Genomic DNA, 16,241 nt, shown 5'->3' with positions numbered 1-16,241 from the left:
CCTGCCTTCTGTGGCCTCTCCTCCTCTAGACTTGTCACTTATTAAAATTTGCCATTTAATGCTGTTCTGAGGAAAATTAAAATTTTAAATCTTCAGCATAATTTTACCGTTCATCTTTATATTGTACAATGCCAGTTTTAAATGCAAATATAAGGCTTTCAACTTGTACGTGAAATCACTGAAAGTATACAGTTTGTATTTTGTAGCTTGTACATGTGTGTATTTTGTTCTTCACTGGAACAGTAGAAACGGTGCACAAAACTAACTCATCTGTTTTTATTTCACTTCTTAATACACACACATTCTACCAACACTCTCTACTTCAGCTTATTGATGAGTGAGAAAGGACTGCAAGGAAAAGAAACTATGGCTCACTTCATCTTTCCCTTTTCTTCTCTGTCATCATTTTTGGTGTATGTGGTTGGCTAATGTACAGAAGTAATAGGAGAATGAAAGAGTTTGACAGGGTTCACTAATCATTCATGTTTCTTAGAATGCCTATCAAAGCCAATTCTGGTTCCAATGGAAAGAACCCTCTGGGGCTGTCAGAACCCCCACCTGCTCGGTCCTAGATGTAACATGCTTACCCTGTACTCACTTTGAGTCTTGCTGAACTCCCACACAGTATGGGTCTGCAAGAGTTCTGTGCTCCTGGGCAGTAACATGGATGCTTTATGCAAATGAGGCATCTAGGAACCGTGGGCACCCATATCGTGCATGGCTCCTTTGCTCACACACATGCTCCCTTGCCCCATTGGATGCTCCTTAACAAAACCACGTTCAAAGATAACATTTATTTTCAAAACAGTGACAGAAGAACATGAAGTCAAGTTCAGGGTCCTTCTGCATGGGAGGCCCTGTGTAATTGCACAAGTTGTGTGTCTGTGAAAGTGGCCCTTTCAGTATTGGGTAGGGAAAGCTGCTGGATAGCTGGGGGCCTCCTGCACATTCTGTGTGTGAAGGACTCCAGTCCATAGCAGGCTGGACACTGCCAGTAGTGTATCCATGCAAAATGATTTCCTTGAAATTTATGTAATGTGCTTATTTTAGATTCAGTTCAGTCAATACCATCTTAGTGACAGTGGGATCCCTTAGAGGGCCCCGACTCCATGAGTACCTTTCATATGGGCCTTTGAAACTTCAATGCTAAAGCTGGAACCAGGTACTTAGTATCATCAAATCAATCTCTGTATGCCTTACAATTTTGTTTCTTTGTCTTTCTCCCAGGATTTCCAGCAGGAGAGCTCCAGAAGCCTTTCTTTTGGGGAACAGAATATCCTCGGTAAGTACATGAGTAAAGAAAGCAGTTATTAATAAATAAGGAAGAACAGGCTGCTTTGGCAGAGCATAGAAGTAAAAATCAACAACACCAATAAAACGAAAACCAAAGCAAGTGGTGGTTCGGCAGAAAGACAGCATGGAACCTGGCATGGGCTGGCCCCACTCTCACCATTTTAGGTATTTGTTTTCTGATTCTTTATCCCGGGGTGTATGACTGGACAGAAAAGCCAACCAGTACACAGGTAGCTTTCGTTTTTATGCATTTATTCGCTTATGCATTGACTCAAACTGCAGATATTTGGACCTTGAAGGATTGTTGGGATTTGAATTGATGGTGATGGGTCTAAAACTATTCCAGATAGAAGAAACAATGTGAGAAAAGGAAAGAAGTGTGCTTATAGGGCAAAGACTCTAGTTTGGCTAGTCCAAGTGGTATATGGAAGGAAACAGTGGAAAAGAAGCCTGGAAAAGAAGGTTGATGTTTCATAAGGAGACTAGACATTCAATGGCAATAGAAAATACTGAAGTTTTTGAGCAAGTAATGATAATCAAATTTGTCTTTAGAAATATAACCTGGGTAGCTCTACAATAGTTCCAAAATTGACAGTGCCTAGAGTTAGGGATATTTGTTTAAAGGCCATTAATAGCAACAGACTGTAGACTTAATGTAATTCAGAATTTCTCTATATATGGCAATTCTGATAATATTCATTGTCAATAATATCACCACTTTTATTATGTGCCTTTGCTTGCTCTGGTGATTTAATGCAGAGAAAATTGTCTTGATTTTAGAAGTTTAGTCTTCTTGTGTTTTGGCTTGGATACATGATAATTTAAATTTGATTGACTACGGTTTTGATTTGGGCTTCCTCAGAAGCAGACCCTATGACATGGATTGAAGCACACATAGTTCTTTTGGACGGTGACACCAGGGAACAAACACCAGCAGAGGAGAGAGAAAGTGAGATGAGGGAAGGAAGCCAATAAGTTGTGTCATAGGAGTTTTCTGTGGCTGTCGTAATGAATTATTATAAACTTAATGACTTTAAACAGTGTCACTTTATTAGCTTATTATTCTGTAGGTCAGGAGTCCAACCTGGGTGTCACTGGGCTGAGCACAAGGTGTCAGCAGGGCTGCGTTCCCTTCTGGAAGCTCCAGGGAAGAATCTATTTTCTTGACTTTCCTAGCTCCTAGAAATGGTTCACCTTCTTTGGCTCATGGCCCTTTTCCTCCATCTTCCAAAGTCGCGAAGTTGAATTTCTTTGACCATTCATCCATAGTCCCATCTTCTCCTGACTCCTCGTTCGCCTTCTCCTTCACTTTCAAGCACCCTTGTGATTACATTGGGTATACCCAGACAATCCAGGGTAGTCTCCCTATTTTAAGCTCAGCTGATTAACAACCTTAATTCCCCTTTGCCGTGTAATAACATATTCATGGGTTCTGATGGTTAGCACGTGAACATTTTTTGGGTGGCCATGATTCTGCCTATGACACATCTGTTACAAAGCCAGTTACCACTCTGGACAGTTGGGGCTCACTCCTGCTGCGAAGGTGTAGAATATGCTTCAGTGTGATCGTATCTCAGGGGCAAGAGAGCTGGGTATTTATCCTACAGCTCACCTTCTGTCATTGATCGGGGGCTTCTCCCAGGTGTATAAGCTCCCTGGTATTACCCAGCCTAAACCAAGAGGGCTCTGGTGTCTGGAGAAAGTCCTCAAGCAATTATAGATGGTCCCTGACTTATGATGGATGGTTCAACTTACAATTTTTCATCTTTACAATGGTGTTAAACTGATACATATTCAGTAGAAAATGCACTGGGAATTCTCACCTTTTCCTGAGCTAGCAATATGCTGTATGATGCTCTCTTGTGTTGCTGGGCAGCAGCAGTGAGATGCAGCTCCCCATCAGCCATGTGATTACGAGGCTAAACAATGGATAATCTACAGTGTGTTCATCGTGTGAGATGATTTTGCCCAACTGTAGACTAATGGCAGTGTTCTGAACACGGTTAAGTAGCTAAGCTATGCTATGGGTGTTCTATATGTTAGGTGTATTAAATGCATTTTCAACTTACAATATGTTCAATTTAGGATTGGTTTATCGGGATGTAACCCCACTGTAAATGGAGGAACATCTGTAGTTTCAGGTGCTGGCAGTTGGGAGCTGTTAGATTGCTGTGCTCAGAAATGGTGAGTGCCGAGGGGACAGGAGCAGGCATCGAGGAAACCTGCTGTAGGAAAGCAGCCTCGTTAGCATAAAGGAAAATGAAAATGGTTTGTATTGCTCAAATCCATTAATATCAGGCCTCAGCTGCATAGTTTTCATGAATGTTCAGATATTTGGAATCAATTTTCCCTATTGTTAAGATTAGAAATTAAGGTATATTTATATGAAATTAGAGGTTTGGCCCAAATATTCGCTAAGCTCCTTTCAAACTAAAAAAGTCCTGGAATTCTTTGATTCTGCTCATCACTAGCATTTTAACTGAGCTTCTATTATCGTGGTTATATACCTGGAGACTTGGAAATAGCCTGGTTCGGTTTTGAAAGTATTGATTCAGTGAATTTGTTTATTGGGTCTGTGAGATGATTTTCTGATATAGAAGTCAAAATTCTAGGAACTTAGGAAATAATATCAGTATCTATTTGTTTAACCTTCTATGGAGCCATATTGGAGACTTGAGTGGGAGAGAGATTTGCATTTTTTCCCTAAAGAGTTCATTGTCTGCACTGAAGCTGTCCCTCTTCTGTTAAGGTCGGCATTGGAAATACGGAGATGCTGGACTCATGGGGATCTCAGTCCAGTGAGATGGATTCCCACACGTGTGTCTGATCTGGATGAATAGCATTCAGAACCAGCTACTGCTTATCCTTTCTGCTTCCACTGGTCAGCTTAGCCGTCCCCTGAGTGTTGGGTCCAATTATGGGTAAACTGGTAAGCTGAATTGTTGTCAGAGGAGAGAATCGGGATTTTAATTGGCCTAAGACAACATATCCCAAAGTGTGTGTTCCATGAAGTAGTAAGAGAGGGAAGTCATCCTCCCTTTTGTTTGGAGAATCACAATACTTAGCAGCATAAAAATTCCTAAGAAGCTCTCTAAGAAAGAAATTTATTTAAATGTATTTAACCCAGAGGTTACTAAAATCCATCTTTCTCTATGTTTTAAGAAATGCTGCCCTGGAACTCATGACTAAAGAAAAAGAGTTGAAAGAACTTGAACCTCATAACTTTATATTTCTTGAAAGAAAATGAAGGTGGCAGAATGATTTACTATATTTGAGGGGGGTTGCGAGGGTGTTCAGCTAGAGACTACACTAGACCAATGGATAGAAGAAATAGGAAAGAGGTTTCAGGTTAACATTAGGGAGATCTGTTTTATTTAGAACCACCCGAAGAGAGAATGGGCCACCTGTGAGAAGGGAGATGACCTCCTGGTTATTGAAAATGCCAAAGGAGAAGTCTGAGGACTGCTTGAATGGGTTTTTGTAGAGGGGGCCTACGCCTGAGCTAAAGAATAGAACTAAATGACCTTAGAGATGCTTCCAACACTGAGATTTTTGTGAATTTACATTTCAGGCATAGAATAGCCCTGACTTGATGACTGCCTGAGATCGGGGTTGCTCCAGGCAGCAGTGCAGTTGATTTCCTGTTGACAGCAAACCCTGTTCATTTGTTAAATCCAGTGGGTAGTAAGAACAACAGAGAAACTGAGTGGGTGGGAAAATTGTCATCTTCGCCCTTTTAGTTTTGGAAGGCTAGATTTTCTCTTCAGGAGTCTTCTTATTGTGGCCAGCCAGTCACATTTTAAAAGGCATAAAGCTTACTTATTTTTACAACATGATAATTTAAATAATGTTCATTGATAAAATGGAAGATGCGAATTTAGTATCTTGAAACGTTATCATTGTAAAGCTTAGTCATAAAAAATTACCCCTTTGTCTCTTGTCCAAAGGATTTTAATTATGTGCCTGAGAATTGGAACTTACAATGATTCAATCATTTTCTGAATTCTCTATAACCCTGTGCAAACAGGAAGCTGATTGGAGCAGTCCCTCCTAAGGGACATTTGCTGAGGAATAGTTGTTAGAAACCTCCATTGTTCATTTCTTAAATTCATCCTGTCAACAGCATTGACCAAGGCTTGTAGAGGTTTTAATATGATTCTCAGGGCTGACAGGTCTAGAAAAATGCAATGTTACAGGCTGCACAGTGATAGCTACTGCTGCAAAAATTAGCAGTATGTAAAATTACAAGTTTTGTCCCGCACTGCTATGATAGCTCTATGATTGAAATGCATAATTTTACTCTTACTTCTTTAATGAAGGTTTGCAATGATGGAAAAACAGTAGGAAGCATTTTTTTCAAATGCAAATTACCTTGCAGGAAAGAAATAACAAAGGAAAGAATTTCCACCAAGGGGAAAAATTAAATCTTACAACACTTCCTTGGGTATAGTTGAGACAAACAATTAGCATGTTAAGGATCATTATGTCCCATAATAACTGTTGCTTCAAAAATTGTTGTTCCTTCCACTTATGGGTCCTACCTATTTGCTGGGTTACTTTGATGTTGCATGTCAGGAAGCAACTGTGAAATATTTTTAGCATGATTGCAAATCTCAGGAAGTATCCTCATAACAAGAATTTTAAGTTGTTCATAATCCTCATCCACACATTAAATAACTAAAATAAGTTACATGTCAATCTGTCACTTGCAGGAAATGATAAAGTCAATCAATTAGTTAAATTGTTGTTGCTTTCTTACTATGCACGAGGTACAGAGAATTTAGCAGCAATCAGGTAGATAAGGGTTTGATCTTTGTGGAACTTAAAGCTGAGACAGAAGATCCCAGACACATTTATGGAAGGCCCCTAATTGCTTCCTTCACATATCATTAATATGCCTCTGTTTCAGTTATCTATTTCTATGCAACAAAGCGCCACTGAGCAACCACTCTTGTCACATGATTCTGCAATTTGGGCAAGACTCAGCCGAGACAGCTTGTCTCTGCTCCATCTGGTGTTTGTTGGCTAGGGCAACTTAAGTGGGACCAGAGGATCTAAGATGGCTTCGCTCACATGTCTGGTGTCCTGGTTGGATTGGCTTGGAATGGCTGGGGCCTGGCTGGGCCCCCCGCTTAAGATTTTGTTTATTTATTTTTAGAGAGAAGGGAAAGGAGGGAGACAGAGAGGGAGAGGGACACTGATGTGAGAGAGAAACATGGACCGGTTGCCTCTCGTACGTGCTCTGATCTGGGACTGAACCTGCAACCCAGGCATGTGCCCTGACCAGAATCCAACCGGCAGCCTTTTGGTTTGCAACGTGATGCACAACGAACTGAGCTGCACATGTTGCAGCTGGGCCTCTCTTGCTTTAAAAGAAGTCTCTCAGCTTTTGGTGTTTCTTGCTTGTTTCATTAGGCCTTTGAGTCTACATAGGATTAGTTGAACTTCTTTACATTGGAGCTGACTTCCAAGGGGGGGAAATTTGAGGCTACAAGTTCTGTCAAGGGCTAGGCCCAGAAGCCACATTCAGCCCCTTATGTTGCATTCTGTTGGTCATAGCAAGTCCTGAAAGGAAAAGGAAATCCAGATTCAAGGGAAAGGAAATAAAGAGTCTGGCACAAATAATACCCCTTTTTTATGCTAAAATCTGCAACATAACAATATCACACTCAGTCACACCACATGACATATTAGGTGAAATGTTCAAATTAAAACTATAAATTATTATACCTATATTATTGCCCTAGCAACCACACTCAAACAGGCCTTACTTCTGCCGGACCCTGTAGATTGCCTCTTGATGGTGGGGGGTGGGGCTCTGCATTCAGGGTGTTTGGAATTGTCAGTAGTCACCCTTGTTGATAATCTACCACATGCATCTTCAGAGGTGAAGAGAAATGATAAAAATGTCTTTCCCAAATCTGGTTAAGGCTTCACAATCTTTGCCATTCACTTGTGAGCTTGTCTGTCACGGAAGCAGAGGAATGTGACTCCTTTTGACAGCAGAGTGATCCCTTTTAATCTCGGCTCTATTCCTTTTTTATGACTACATTTGGAAAACAATTTAACTTCTGTGACTATAGTGATTTTTCAACAGGTTCTCAGATAAAAAATAAATGGTATATTTACTGACAGGATCTTTTAAACTCTGCCACTGCTTTGGGTGTTTATAAATATAAACTACAGCCAGAGCTGATATAGAATCCTAGAAACCTTAGGGCTGGAAGGGACTTGAGAAACCATGTCTTTTACAGGGTAGGAGAAATAAGGCCCACACATGGTCATAATGACAATGTTAGAATTTATATTTTCTTTGTCCATTTCTATAAGAAGTTTCGAGTTTCTGTAGTTTTGTGGTTATTAGATTATTTCCATGGTTACTAGAAAACAGATTATCTTGGCTTGTCATTGAAAACGAATGAAAGGATTATGCTCTGACATTCATGCTTATAATTTTCTCCAAATTATATATTTATGTTGTAGATCTCTGAGTTATGGCGCTATAGGAGTAATTGTTGGACACGAATTTACACATGGGTTTGATAATAATGGTAAGTACTGATTCACTGGATAAGCTGCTGCTTTTAGGATAATGTTAACTATATGGATGTTAATTCTTGCTATTACTTTTGCACAGTGGCATCACCATAGATTAAAGATTATCCAGTGCAGTATGATTGCTGATTGAAAACTTTCCCCCATGTTTTGCAGTGATAGCTTTCAATAAATACATCATTGTTCCCACTAGTGATAAAATAGGATGATGAAAAAAATGACCTTGTAATTTCAGTGAAGTGAGCTTTGCATTTAGATCATAATTGCTGTAGCTGCCACAATAATTATAGGAATTACTGTGTATCTTCCTCCCTTTGTCATTTCTTTATTCACCATCTCGAGATGCTCTCCCTGGAGGTGCGAGCTGTGCTCTGAGGAGGATGGTACATGCTGCCAAATTAGGCCTCAGTGAGTTAGGGATCTGGAGCTTGGCTGACTGGTTCCTTCATACTATTTCAAGGATTATGCAATGCTTAATCTCTGTTTTTGTCTATGCTGGCATAGATTCAGATTTTTACAAAGGCTACACTTCCCTAATACTGCATAGTATAGAATATGCTATGTACCCTGATGACATTTAAGCAAAAGGAAAGAGCAGACTATGGCATAAATGAAAGAAATGATCAGTCTTTGAGTGTTAATCATCATTTTAAACGAACACTCCTTTTTCTTTGAACTTTGGAATATTCCTGGAGAGCCGTGTGAAATCTCTAAAACTTGCCAATTAGCAGCACATCGTGATCACACCTATAACTACACAAAGATTTACACAAGGACTCAAGACCCCAGCTGGCCCAAGGTGATATTTAATAGAGGGGCCTCTTTCTTCCATGTCGGTGGTATCTCCGGCATTCTTTTCTGGATGCCTTCCCAGAGCCAGAGACCCTTGTGGTTCTTCTCCTTCTGGACAGTTCTTCTGGTGCTCCCACTAGCCAGCCCTTCCTTAATCACACAGATTTGGTGCTCACCTGGTCTCCCCTCTGTGTTAAAATATAGCTACCTTGTAGTCATCTGAATCCCCAGAGCTATACCTTCTGTATTTGCATGCTTGGTTTATCCCAGAAGATAATCGTAGCTAAGAAACAAAAGGCAGCAGTGGTCTCTTGGTTCTGGGCCTTTCGTCCCAGGAAATTTAAGTACTGTTCTCCCTCAGTCTCCTGGAGGTCTTGAGGATCATTTCTCAAAGGAGAAAACCTAATGATGGCAATTTCCCTCTGTAATCAGTACTTAGAACAGCGCATTGCACATATAAGGACATGCCCAATAACTACTTAATAATTGGTTGGCTGGTGGGTGGAGGACAGCGAGTCTGTGTTCTCCCAGGAGGGTGGTAGTGGCATCCAGCCTATAGAACAGCTTTGGATTGCTCCAGTTAACACCTTTGCTTAGGGAACTTTCTTATATGCCCAACAAAGAGTTTTCTGCATAATTAAATTTAAACCATTAGTAACCTTGAGTGAGTATAGAAGATAGTTCAGATACACCCAAACATTTTTGGAAGGTTATAGAGAAAGTAAAGAGTGAGCCTGTAGTAAAAAAGCATGTATTAACTACTGTTTTTTGCCGTTTATAATGTGCACTTTTTGGCCCAATTTTTTTAGGGTAAAATAAGGATGTACATTATACATGGGTATAATGATTACATACCATGAGTATGACAATCCGGTGGATAATTTGCACAAAAACGTGGGTGCACATTATACACAGCAAAATATGGTCATCTTTTTTTTTTTGGTTATGTTCTGGAGATTTCCATTCTTGTTCCAAGTTCTCTTTTTAGAGCAACCTTCCTTGTCAAAGCAGGACAGATGGCCCTTCCATCCACACTGATGGCTGTGGAATGATTCATAACACAGGTTTTATGTGTCTCTCAGTTCCTGGCAACTTGGGAAACACGTTCCTATCAGGCTGAGTCGGGAGCTGTCGTTGCAGGGTGTGAGTGACTCATTGGGGCTATTCCTATGGATCATTTGGACTTTCACTGGTAGTGGTGCTCCAGCTCCCTCCATGGGCTTTCTGAATGAAGCCATTTCATTTCATAACCCACAGAACATTTTGGGTCAGATCAAGTGAAAATAAAGAATCCAAGCTTGGTTAAGAATGGTAGCATGCCAGAAATGGATGCATCTTATTATTAAAATGCTCTTTGTTGCTGAGACGGAAAGAACTTTCGCAAACCTGTTTCTCCTTTTCCCACTTTTTACAATTGACCTGTGATGCTGGAGAGAAGGCGGGAGTTGCTGTCAAGAGCAGTGCTTGTTGCTGGGACTGCTTATCAAGGCGATGGATAGGGAAGGTGAAGAAATTAATTTCAGTGAATAACACAAACACCTTTTAACTTTTTTCTTGTTAGGTAGAAAATATGATAAAAATGGAAACCTGGATCCTTGGTGGTCTCTGGACTCAGAAGAAAAGTTTAAGGAAAAAACAAAGTGCATGGTAAACCAGTATAGCAACTATTACTGGAAGAAAGCTGGCCTGCATGTGAGTATAACTGCGGTGAAGAGAGCGTGTCCTGGGTCCTTTTTCTTGTTTATACATTAGCTTGCTTTCTGGGGGCATCCAACCTTTTGGCGTCTCTGGGCCACACTGGAAGAAGAAGAGTTGTCTTGGGCTGCACACTGAATACACAAACACTAATGAAAACCGATGAGCAAAAAAAAAAAAGGTTTTAAGTAAATTTACAATTTTGCGTTGGGCTGCATTCATAGCCATCCTGGGCTGGGGTTGCACAGCCCTGCACCATTTGGTTCCCAGGCCACCAGCTCGGTCTCCCACGGGAACTTGTTAGGAATGCAAATTCTTTTTTTCTCCCCAATTCACTCACATTTCAGTAGGAAGATTGTGTCGAGACGTGCTGTGTTTTGGGGAGTAGTTGAAGTCCAAGTCTACGGTGGTTCAAGGGACTTTCGGTATTAACTGAAAAAGGCATGGATTTATATTGCAGTCATTTGGTAGCCACAGGGTGATAAGGGACAAATTCTACCTTTTTGTCCTGAACAAGCCATCTAGTCACCCAGAGTTTGTTTGTTTGTTTGTTTTGGATACTGAAACAGAACAGCAGCCTAATAAAAACTCTTACCCACCTCCTGTAATGACTAGATGAATTTATGTAGGTTTTTACCATAGATTGTGCAAATATTTCCATGAAAAAATGTCCAAGGTGTGCTCCCGCCCTAGCCAATACTCACAATGATCAAGAACCCAGCTAAACTGTTCTTTCAATGGGTAGAATAGCAGTAGTGTCAAGGCAGCTGCTGCTAAGAGAATCAGTAGCTTTATTTATTTTTCCCTTAAAATTTTTAAATTCAGTGTATTTAAACTAAAAATAAAACAAACAAAACCCAGTTCATTTATTTCCCCTATTTCCACCCTCTGCCTGTGGCAACCACCAATCTGTTCTCTTTAATTATGAATTCAGTTTCATTTTTTTTAGATTCTACATATAAGTGAGATTATATGCTATTTATCTTTCTCTGTATGACTTATTTCATGTAGCATAATACCCTCTAGGTCCATCTATGTTGTTGTAAATGTCCAGATTTCATTCTTTTTAATGGCTGAGTAGTATTCTGTCGTGGGTGTATCACATCTTACTTATGCATACATCATCAGTGGACACTTAGGTTGTTTCTGTATCTTGGCTGTTGTAAATAATGCCGCAGTGAATGAGGGGTAAAGATATCTTTTTGAATGAGTGTTTTCATCGTTTTCAGTTACACCCCCAGAAGTGGTATTGTTTTTAATTCTGGGGTGGCAGGAACTTTCATACCATTTCCTATAGTAGTTACATGAATTTACATTCCCACCAAAAGTACACAAGGGCCAACACTTGCTAATTCTTGTCTTCTTTGTAATAGCAATCTCACAGGTGTGAGGTGCTAGCTCATTGTGCTCTTGATTTGCATTTCCCTGATGATTAATGATGTTCAGCGTCTTTTCCTGTACCTGTTGCCCATCCGTGTCTTCTTTGGAAAAAATGTTCAGATCCTCTGCCAATTTTTTAAAAATTGAATCATTTGGTTTTTTGCTATTGAGTTATATGAGTTCTTTGTATATTTTGGATATTAGCCCCTTAACTGGTATATGATTTACAGTTATTTTCTTCCATTCACTAGGTTTCCTTTTTATTTATTTATGGTTTCCTTTGCTGTGCAGAAGCTTTTTAGTTCACTGGGGACCCACTTGTTCATTTTTGCTTTTGTTGCTTTTGCTGTCAGATTTTAAAAAATCATTGCTGATACCTATGTCAAGGGGCTTGCTGCTTTCTTAATTCTAGGAGTGTTATGGTTTCGGGTCTTATATTCAAATATTTAATCCATTTTGAGTTCATTTTTTGTTTGTGGTGTAAGGTGGTAGTCCAGGTTCATTCTTTTGCATGTGGCTGTCCAATTTTCCCAACTATTTGAAGAGAGTGTATTTTCCCATTGTATATTCTTGGCTCCATTGTCATAAATGATTTGACCATGTATGCGTGGGTTTATTTCTGGACTCTATTCTGTTCCAGTGATCTACTACTTTAGTTACTATAGCTTTATAATATAGTTTGAAATCAGGGAGTTTGATGCCTCCAGCTTTGTTCTTTCTCAAGGTAGTTTTGGCTAGTTGGGGTTTTTTGTTGTTCCATACAAACTTTATGATTGTTCCATGTCTGTAAACAATACCATTGGAATTTTGATAGGGATTGCATTGAATCTGTATTTTTGCTTTCAATAGTATGGACATTTTAACAGTATTAATTCTTCTAAACCATGAACATGTAATATCTATTAATTTGTTTCTTCTTCAGTTTCTCTCATGCATGCCTTGCAGTTTTCAATATATAGTCTTTCACCTCCCTGTTTGAATTTATTTCTAGGTATTTTACTCTTTTTGATGCAATTATAAATGGGATTATTTTCTTAATATCTTTCTGATATTATTGATATAAAGAAACTCAACAGATATTTTTTTTTGTTTTGTATCCAGCAACTTTACTGAATTTGTTTACTAGTTCTTTTTTTTTATGGAGTCTCTAGGGTTTTCTAATATATAGTGTATATATATTTTCATATATATATATATATCATGTCATCTGCAAATAGTGACAGTTTTACTTCTTCCTTTGTAATTTGGATGTCTTTTATTTTTTTCTTGCCTACTTGCCCTAGTTAGGATTTCTCATATTATGTTGAATATAAGTGGTGAGGGTGGATGTCCTTGTCTTGTTCTTGGTGTTAGAGGAAAAGCTCTCAGCTTTTCACCATTGAGTATTATGTAAGCTATGGATTTGCTATATTATGGCCTTTGTTATGTTGAGCTATGTTCCCTCTAGAACAACTTTGTTGACAGTTTTTCATCATAAATTGATGTTAAATTTTGTTAGATGCTTTTTTTGTACATACTGAGGTGATGATACTGCTTTTATTCTTCACTTTGTTAATGTAGTATATCACATTGATTGATTTGTGGATGTTGAACCATTCTTGCATCTCTGGAAGAAATGCTATTACTCATGGTCTATGAACCTTTTAATGTACTGCTGAATTTTGTTTGCTAATATTTTGTTGAGGATTTTCTCATCTATGTTCATCAGGGATATTGGCCTGTAATTTTCTTTCATTGTGGCATCCTTGTCTGGTTTTGATATAAGTGTAATGCTGGACTCACAAAATGTTTGGAAGAATTCTCTCCTCTTCTATTTTGGAAGAGTGTGAGAAGAATTGGTAATAATTCTTATTGACTATTTGGTAGAATTCAGTGAAGCAGTCTAGTTCTGGACTTAACATTTCTTGGGAGGTTTTTGATCACTAATTCAATGTCCTAGTAATCAATCTCTTCATATTTTCTATTTCGTCATGATTCAGTCTTTGTAAGTTGTATGTTTCTAGGAATTTACCTGTTTTTGCTAGGTTGTCTAATTTGTTGGCATACAGTTGTTCATAGTAGTCTCTTAGATTCTTTTTTATCTCTGTGATATGAGTTGTAACATCTCTTTCATTTCGGATTTGATTTGAGTTCTTTTTTTCTTGCTGAGTCTAAATAGTGGCTTGTCAAGTTTGTTTATCTTTTCAGCGAACCATATCTTAGCTTCATTTATCTTTTCTACCGTCTTTTTAATCTGTATTTCATTTATTTTGCCTTTATTCTTTATTTCTTCCCTTCTACTAACTTTGTGCTTCATTTCCTCCTTTATCTAGTTCCTTTATGTGTACAGTTAGGTTGTTAGAAATGAAAATTCTTGAGTCTTACTTTACTGACCCAGAATCTCATGGGGGTGGGGCCTAAGAGTCTCTCTCGTCACAAGCTTTCTAGTGTTTCTAATACAAAGTAAAGTGTGAGAACTACAGGCCTAAACATTAGTTTGTTTTCCTAGATTTGGATTAATGTAGAATAATGTGGAAAATCCTGTAGCAAAGATCAAAAATAAAATTTTTAGAAATCTACACTCCGTTTCCTTTTAAAGTGTTTCCTTCCATACTACTGCTTAGGTTTGTTTGTTTGTTTGTTTCTGGCTTGGAGAACAGATTTTAAAAAATTTTATTGTTTATTCTATTATAGTTGTCCCAGTTTTTTCCCTTTTGCCCCCTCCATCCAGCCCACCCCCTCTCCCACTGTGAATCCCCTCTTCATTTAAATCATTGAAATAAAACCTCATTAATTTGAACTAATGACTCAGAATTGGTCAAGAGTTCTTAGTTATAGGATTCTCAACAAAATAAGTGTACTTTTAAAATGTTTATTTTCTATTATATGTATATATATATAAACCTTTATTAAGGCACAGATGAAATTTTATGCATCTGTGTGTATGTGTGAAATTTTACCCCTTTTTGGCCTTCACTGCCACCTCCTTTCCTTTTCATTATCATCATTCTTTACTTACCCACCTGTAATCCATCTTAATAACCCTGGTACACTTTTTCTCATGCTCATAGAGACACACACGCACACACACCTTTAGCTCATTGTTTCCAGTGGCTGCCTGAAAGTTCACAGTGTGAATGTACTAGAGCATATTCAACTAACCTCTTGTTGAGGGGTTACACTTTGCCTCCAATTATTTTTATTGCACATATACTTTTATTATGCACATATTCTTTTTCCTTATGGGCTAGATAGTCCCTGCTGTACCACCACATTATAATAGTTTATATTTCCACCAGTTATGTATAAAAGAGCATTTATTTATTGCGTTATTTTGTCAGTTTATGAGAATTTTTTGACTACTGTTTAAAGATTTTATTTATTTTATTTTTAGACAGAGGGGAAAGGAGAGAGAAAGGGAGGGAGAGGAACATCAATGTGTGGTTGCCTCTCACGCACCCCCTTCTGGGGACCTGGCCCGCAACCCAGGCATGTGCCCTGACTGGGAATCGAACCAGTGACCCTTTGGTTCACAGGCTGGCACTCAATCCTGAGCCACACCAGTTAGGGCCTTTTAAACTATTTATAGATGTTTAAATTGTGTCCATTATTTACATTATAGTATTTCCCTCCAAATATATTCCTTATCCATTTGACTTTGTATATGATATCTTTTGACATAAAAATCAAACATTTCTCTATTAAGAAATGGTTTCTGTATTTCCATTCTAATCATATTTGTAGTCTCCTGGCTTTTCTGAGAAGGTTTTTGTTGTTTTGTTATTTTCCATTTAAATCTTCATGCATGTGACACTTATTTTTCTGTGGAGTTTAATATGAGAATTCACTTTCATTTTCTTCCAAAAGGATAGCCAATTGATCTAGCATCATTGATTAAAAGACTTTTTTTTCCCCCTCACTGAGCTGAACGTTGGTCAGTTATTAGAATCTCAGTCAAGTATGAGAATCTCATATATCCTGAGATAACTTTCTGTATTATATATTCTGTTCTCCTGATCTATTTGTTGATTTCTATACCAAAGCCTTATTACTGTGGGTGTATGCATTGTTCTGATATCAATACAAGCTCTCCCTCACTGTTCTTTTATATTCTTGGCCATTCTCTGGCAAATATACCTCTGCATGTACTCCAAAATCATTTTACCCATTCTTCCCCCCCCCCCGCCCATGGAAAATTCCATAGGATTATAAGTTAAATAACATTAAATATATGGAATTAAATTTTATAATGTAATTTCATTCAAGAACATGGTATGCTTTCCCACCTGTTTGATTTTTGTTTTAGGTTTTCAAATATGATTTTATAAATTTCTCTGTATAGTTTATCTCTCATACAGTGTTTTTATTTCAGTTGCCTTTTCTTTATTTTGTTGGTTTGATCAAGTTAGTTTTCATGCCCTTTCCCCCACTATTAATTTTTTCTTGTAGTTTTCCATTTCATTTCCTGTTCCGGCTTTCCTAATTGTAAGACAGAAATTTGTCTCATTGTATTTGACAGTAAGAGACCAATAAGGAAGACTTGTTTA

General features: G+C 38.3%; 1 protein-coding gene across 1 annotated transcript in view; it reads left to right on the top strand.

Annotated features, from left to right (window-relative positions):
• PHEX (phosphate regulating endopeptidase homolog X-linked) overlaps positions 1–16,241 on the top strand; it is a 166,456-nt gene that overhangs the window by 138,395 nt on the left and 11,820 nt on the right. The window contains exons 16-18 of the mRNA XM_045856084.1: positions 1,228–1,282; positions 7,777–7,844; positions 10,202–10,332. Of these exons, the coding sequence (XP_045712040.1) occupies positions 1,228–1,282; positions 7,777–7,844; positions 10,202–10,332 (254 nt within the window). The remainder of the gene's footprint in view (positions 1–1,227; positions 1,283–7,776; positions 7,845–10,201; positions 10,333–16,241) is intronic.

Source organism: Phyllostomus hastatus, unplaced genomic scaffold (genome assembly GCF_019186645.2).
Source record: "Phyllostomus hastatus isolate PE091 unplaced genomic scaffold, TTU_PhHast_1.1 phas_scaffold_12, whole genome shotgun sequence".
NCBI classification, from domain to species: Eukaryota; Metazoa; Chordata; class Mammalia; order Chiroptera; family Phyllostomidae; genus Phyllostomus; species Phyllostomus hastatus.
This window is presented reverse-complemented; position numbering and strand designations above follow the sequence as displayed.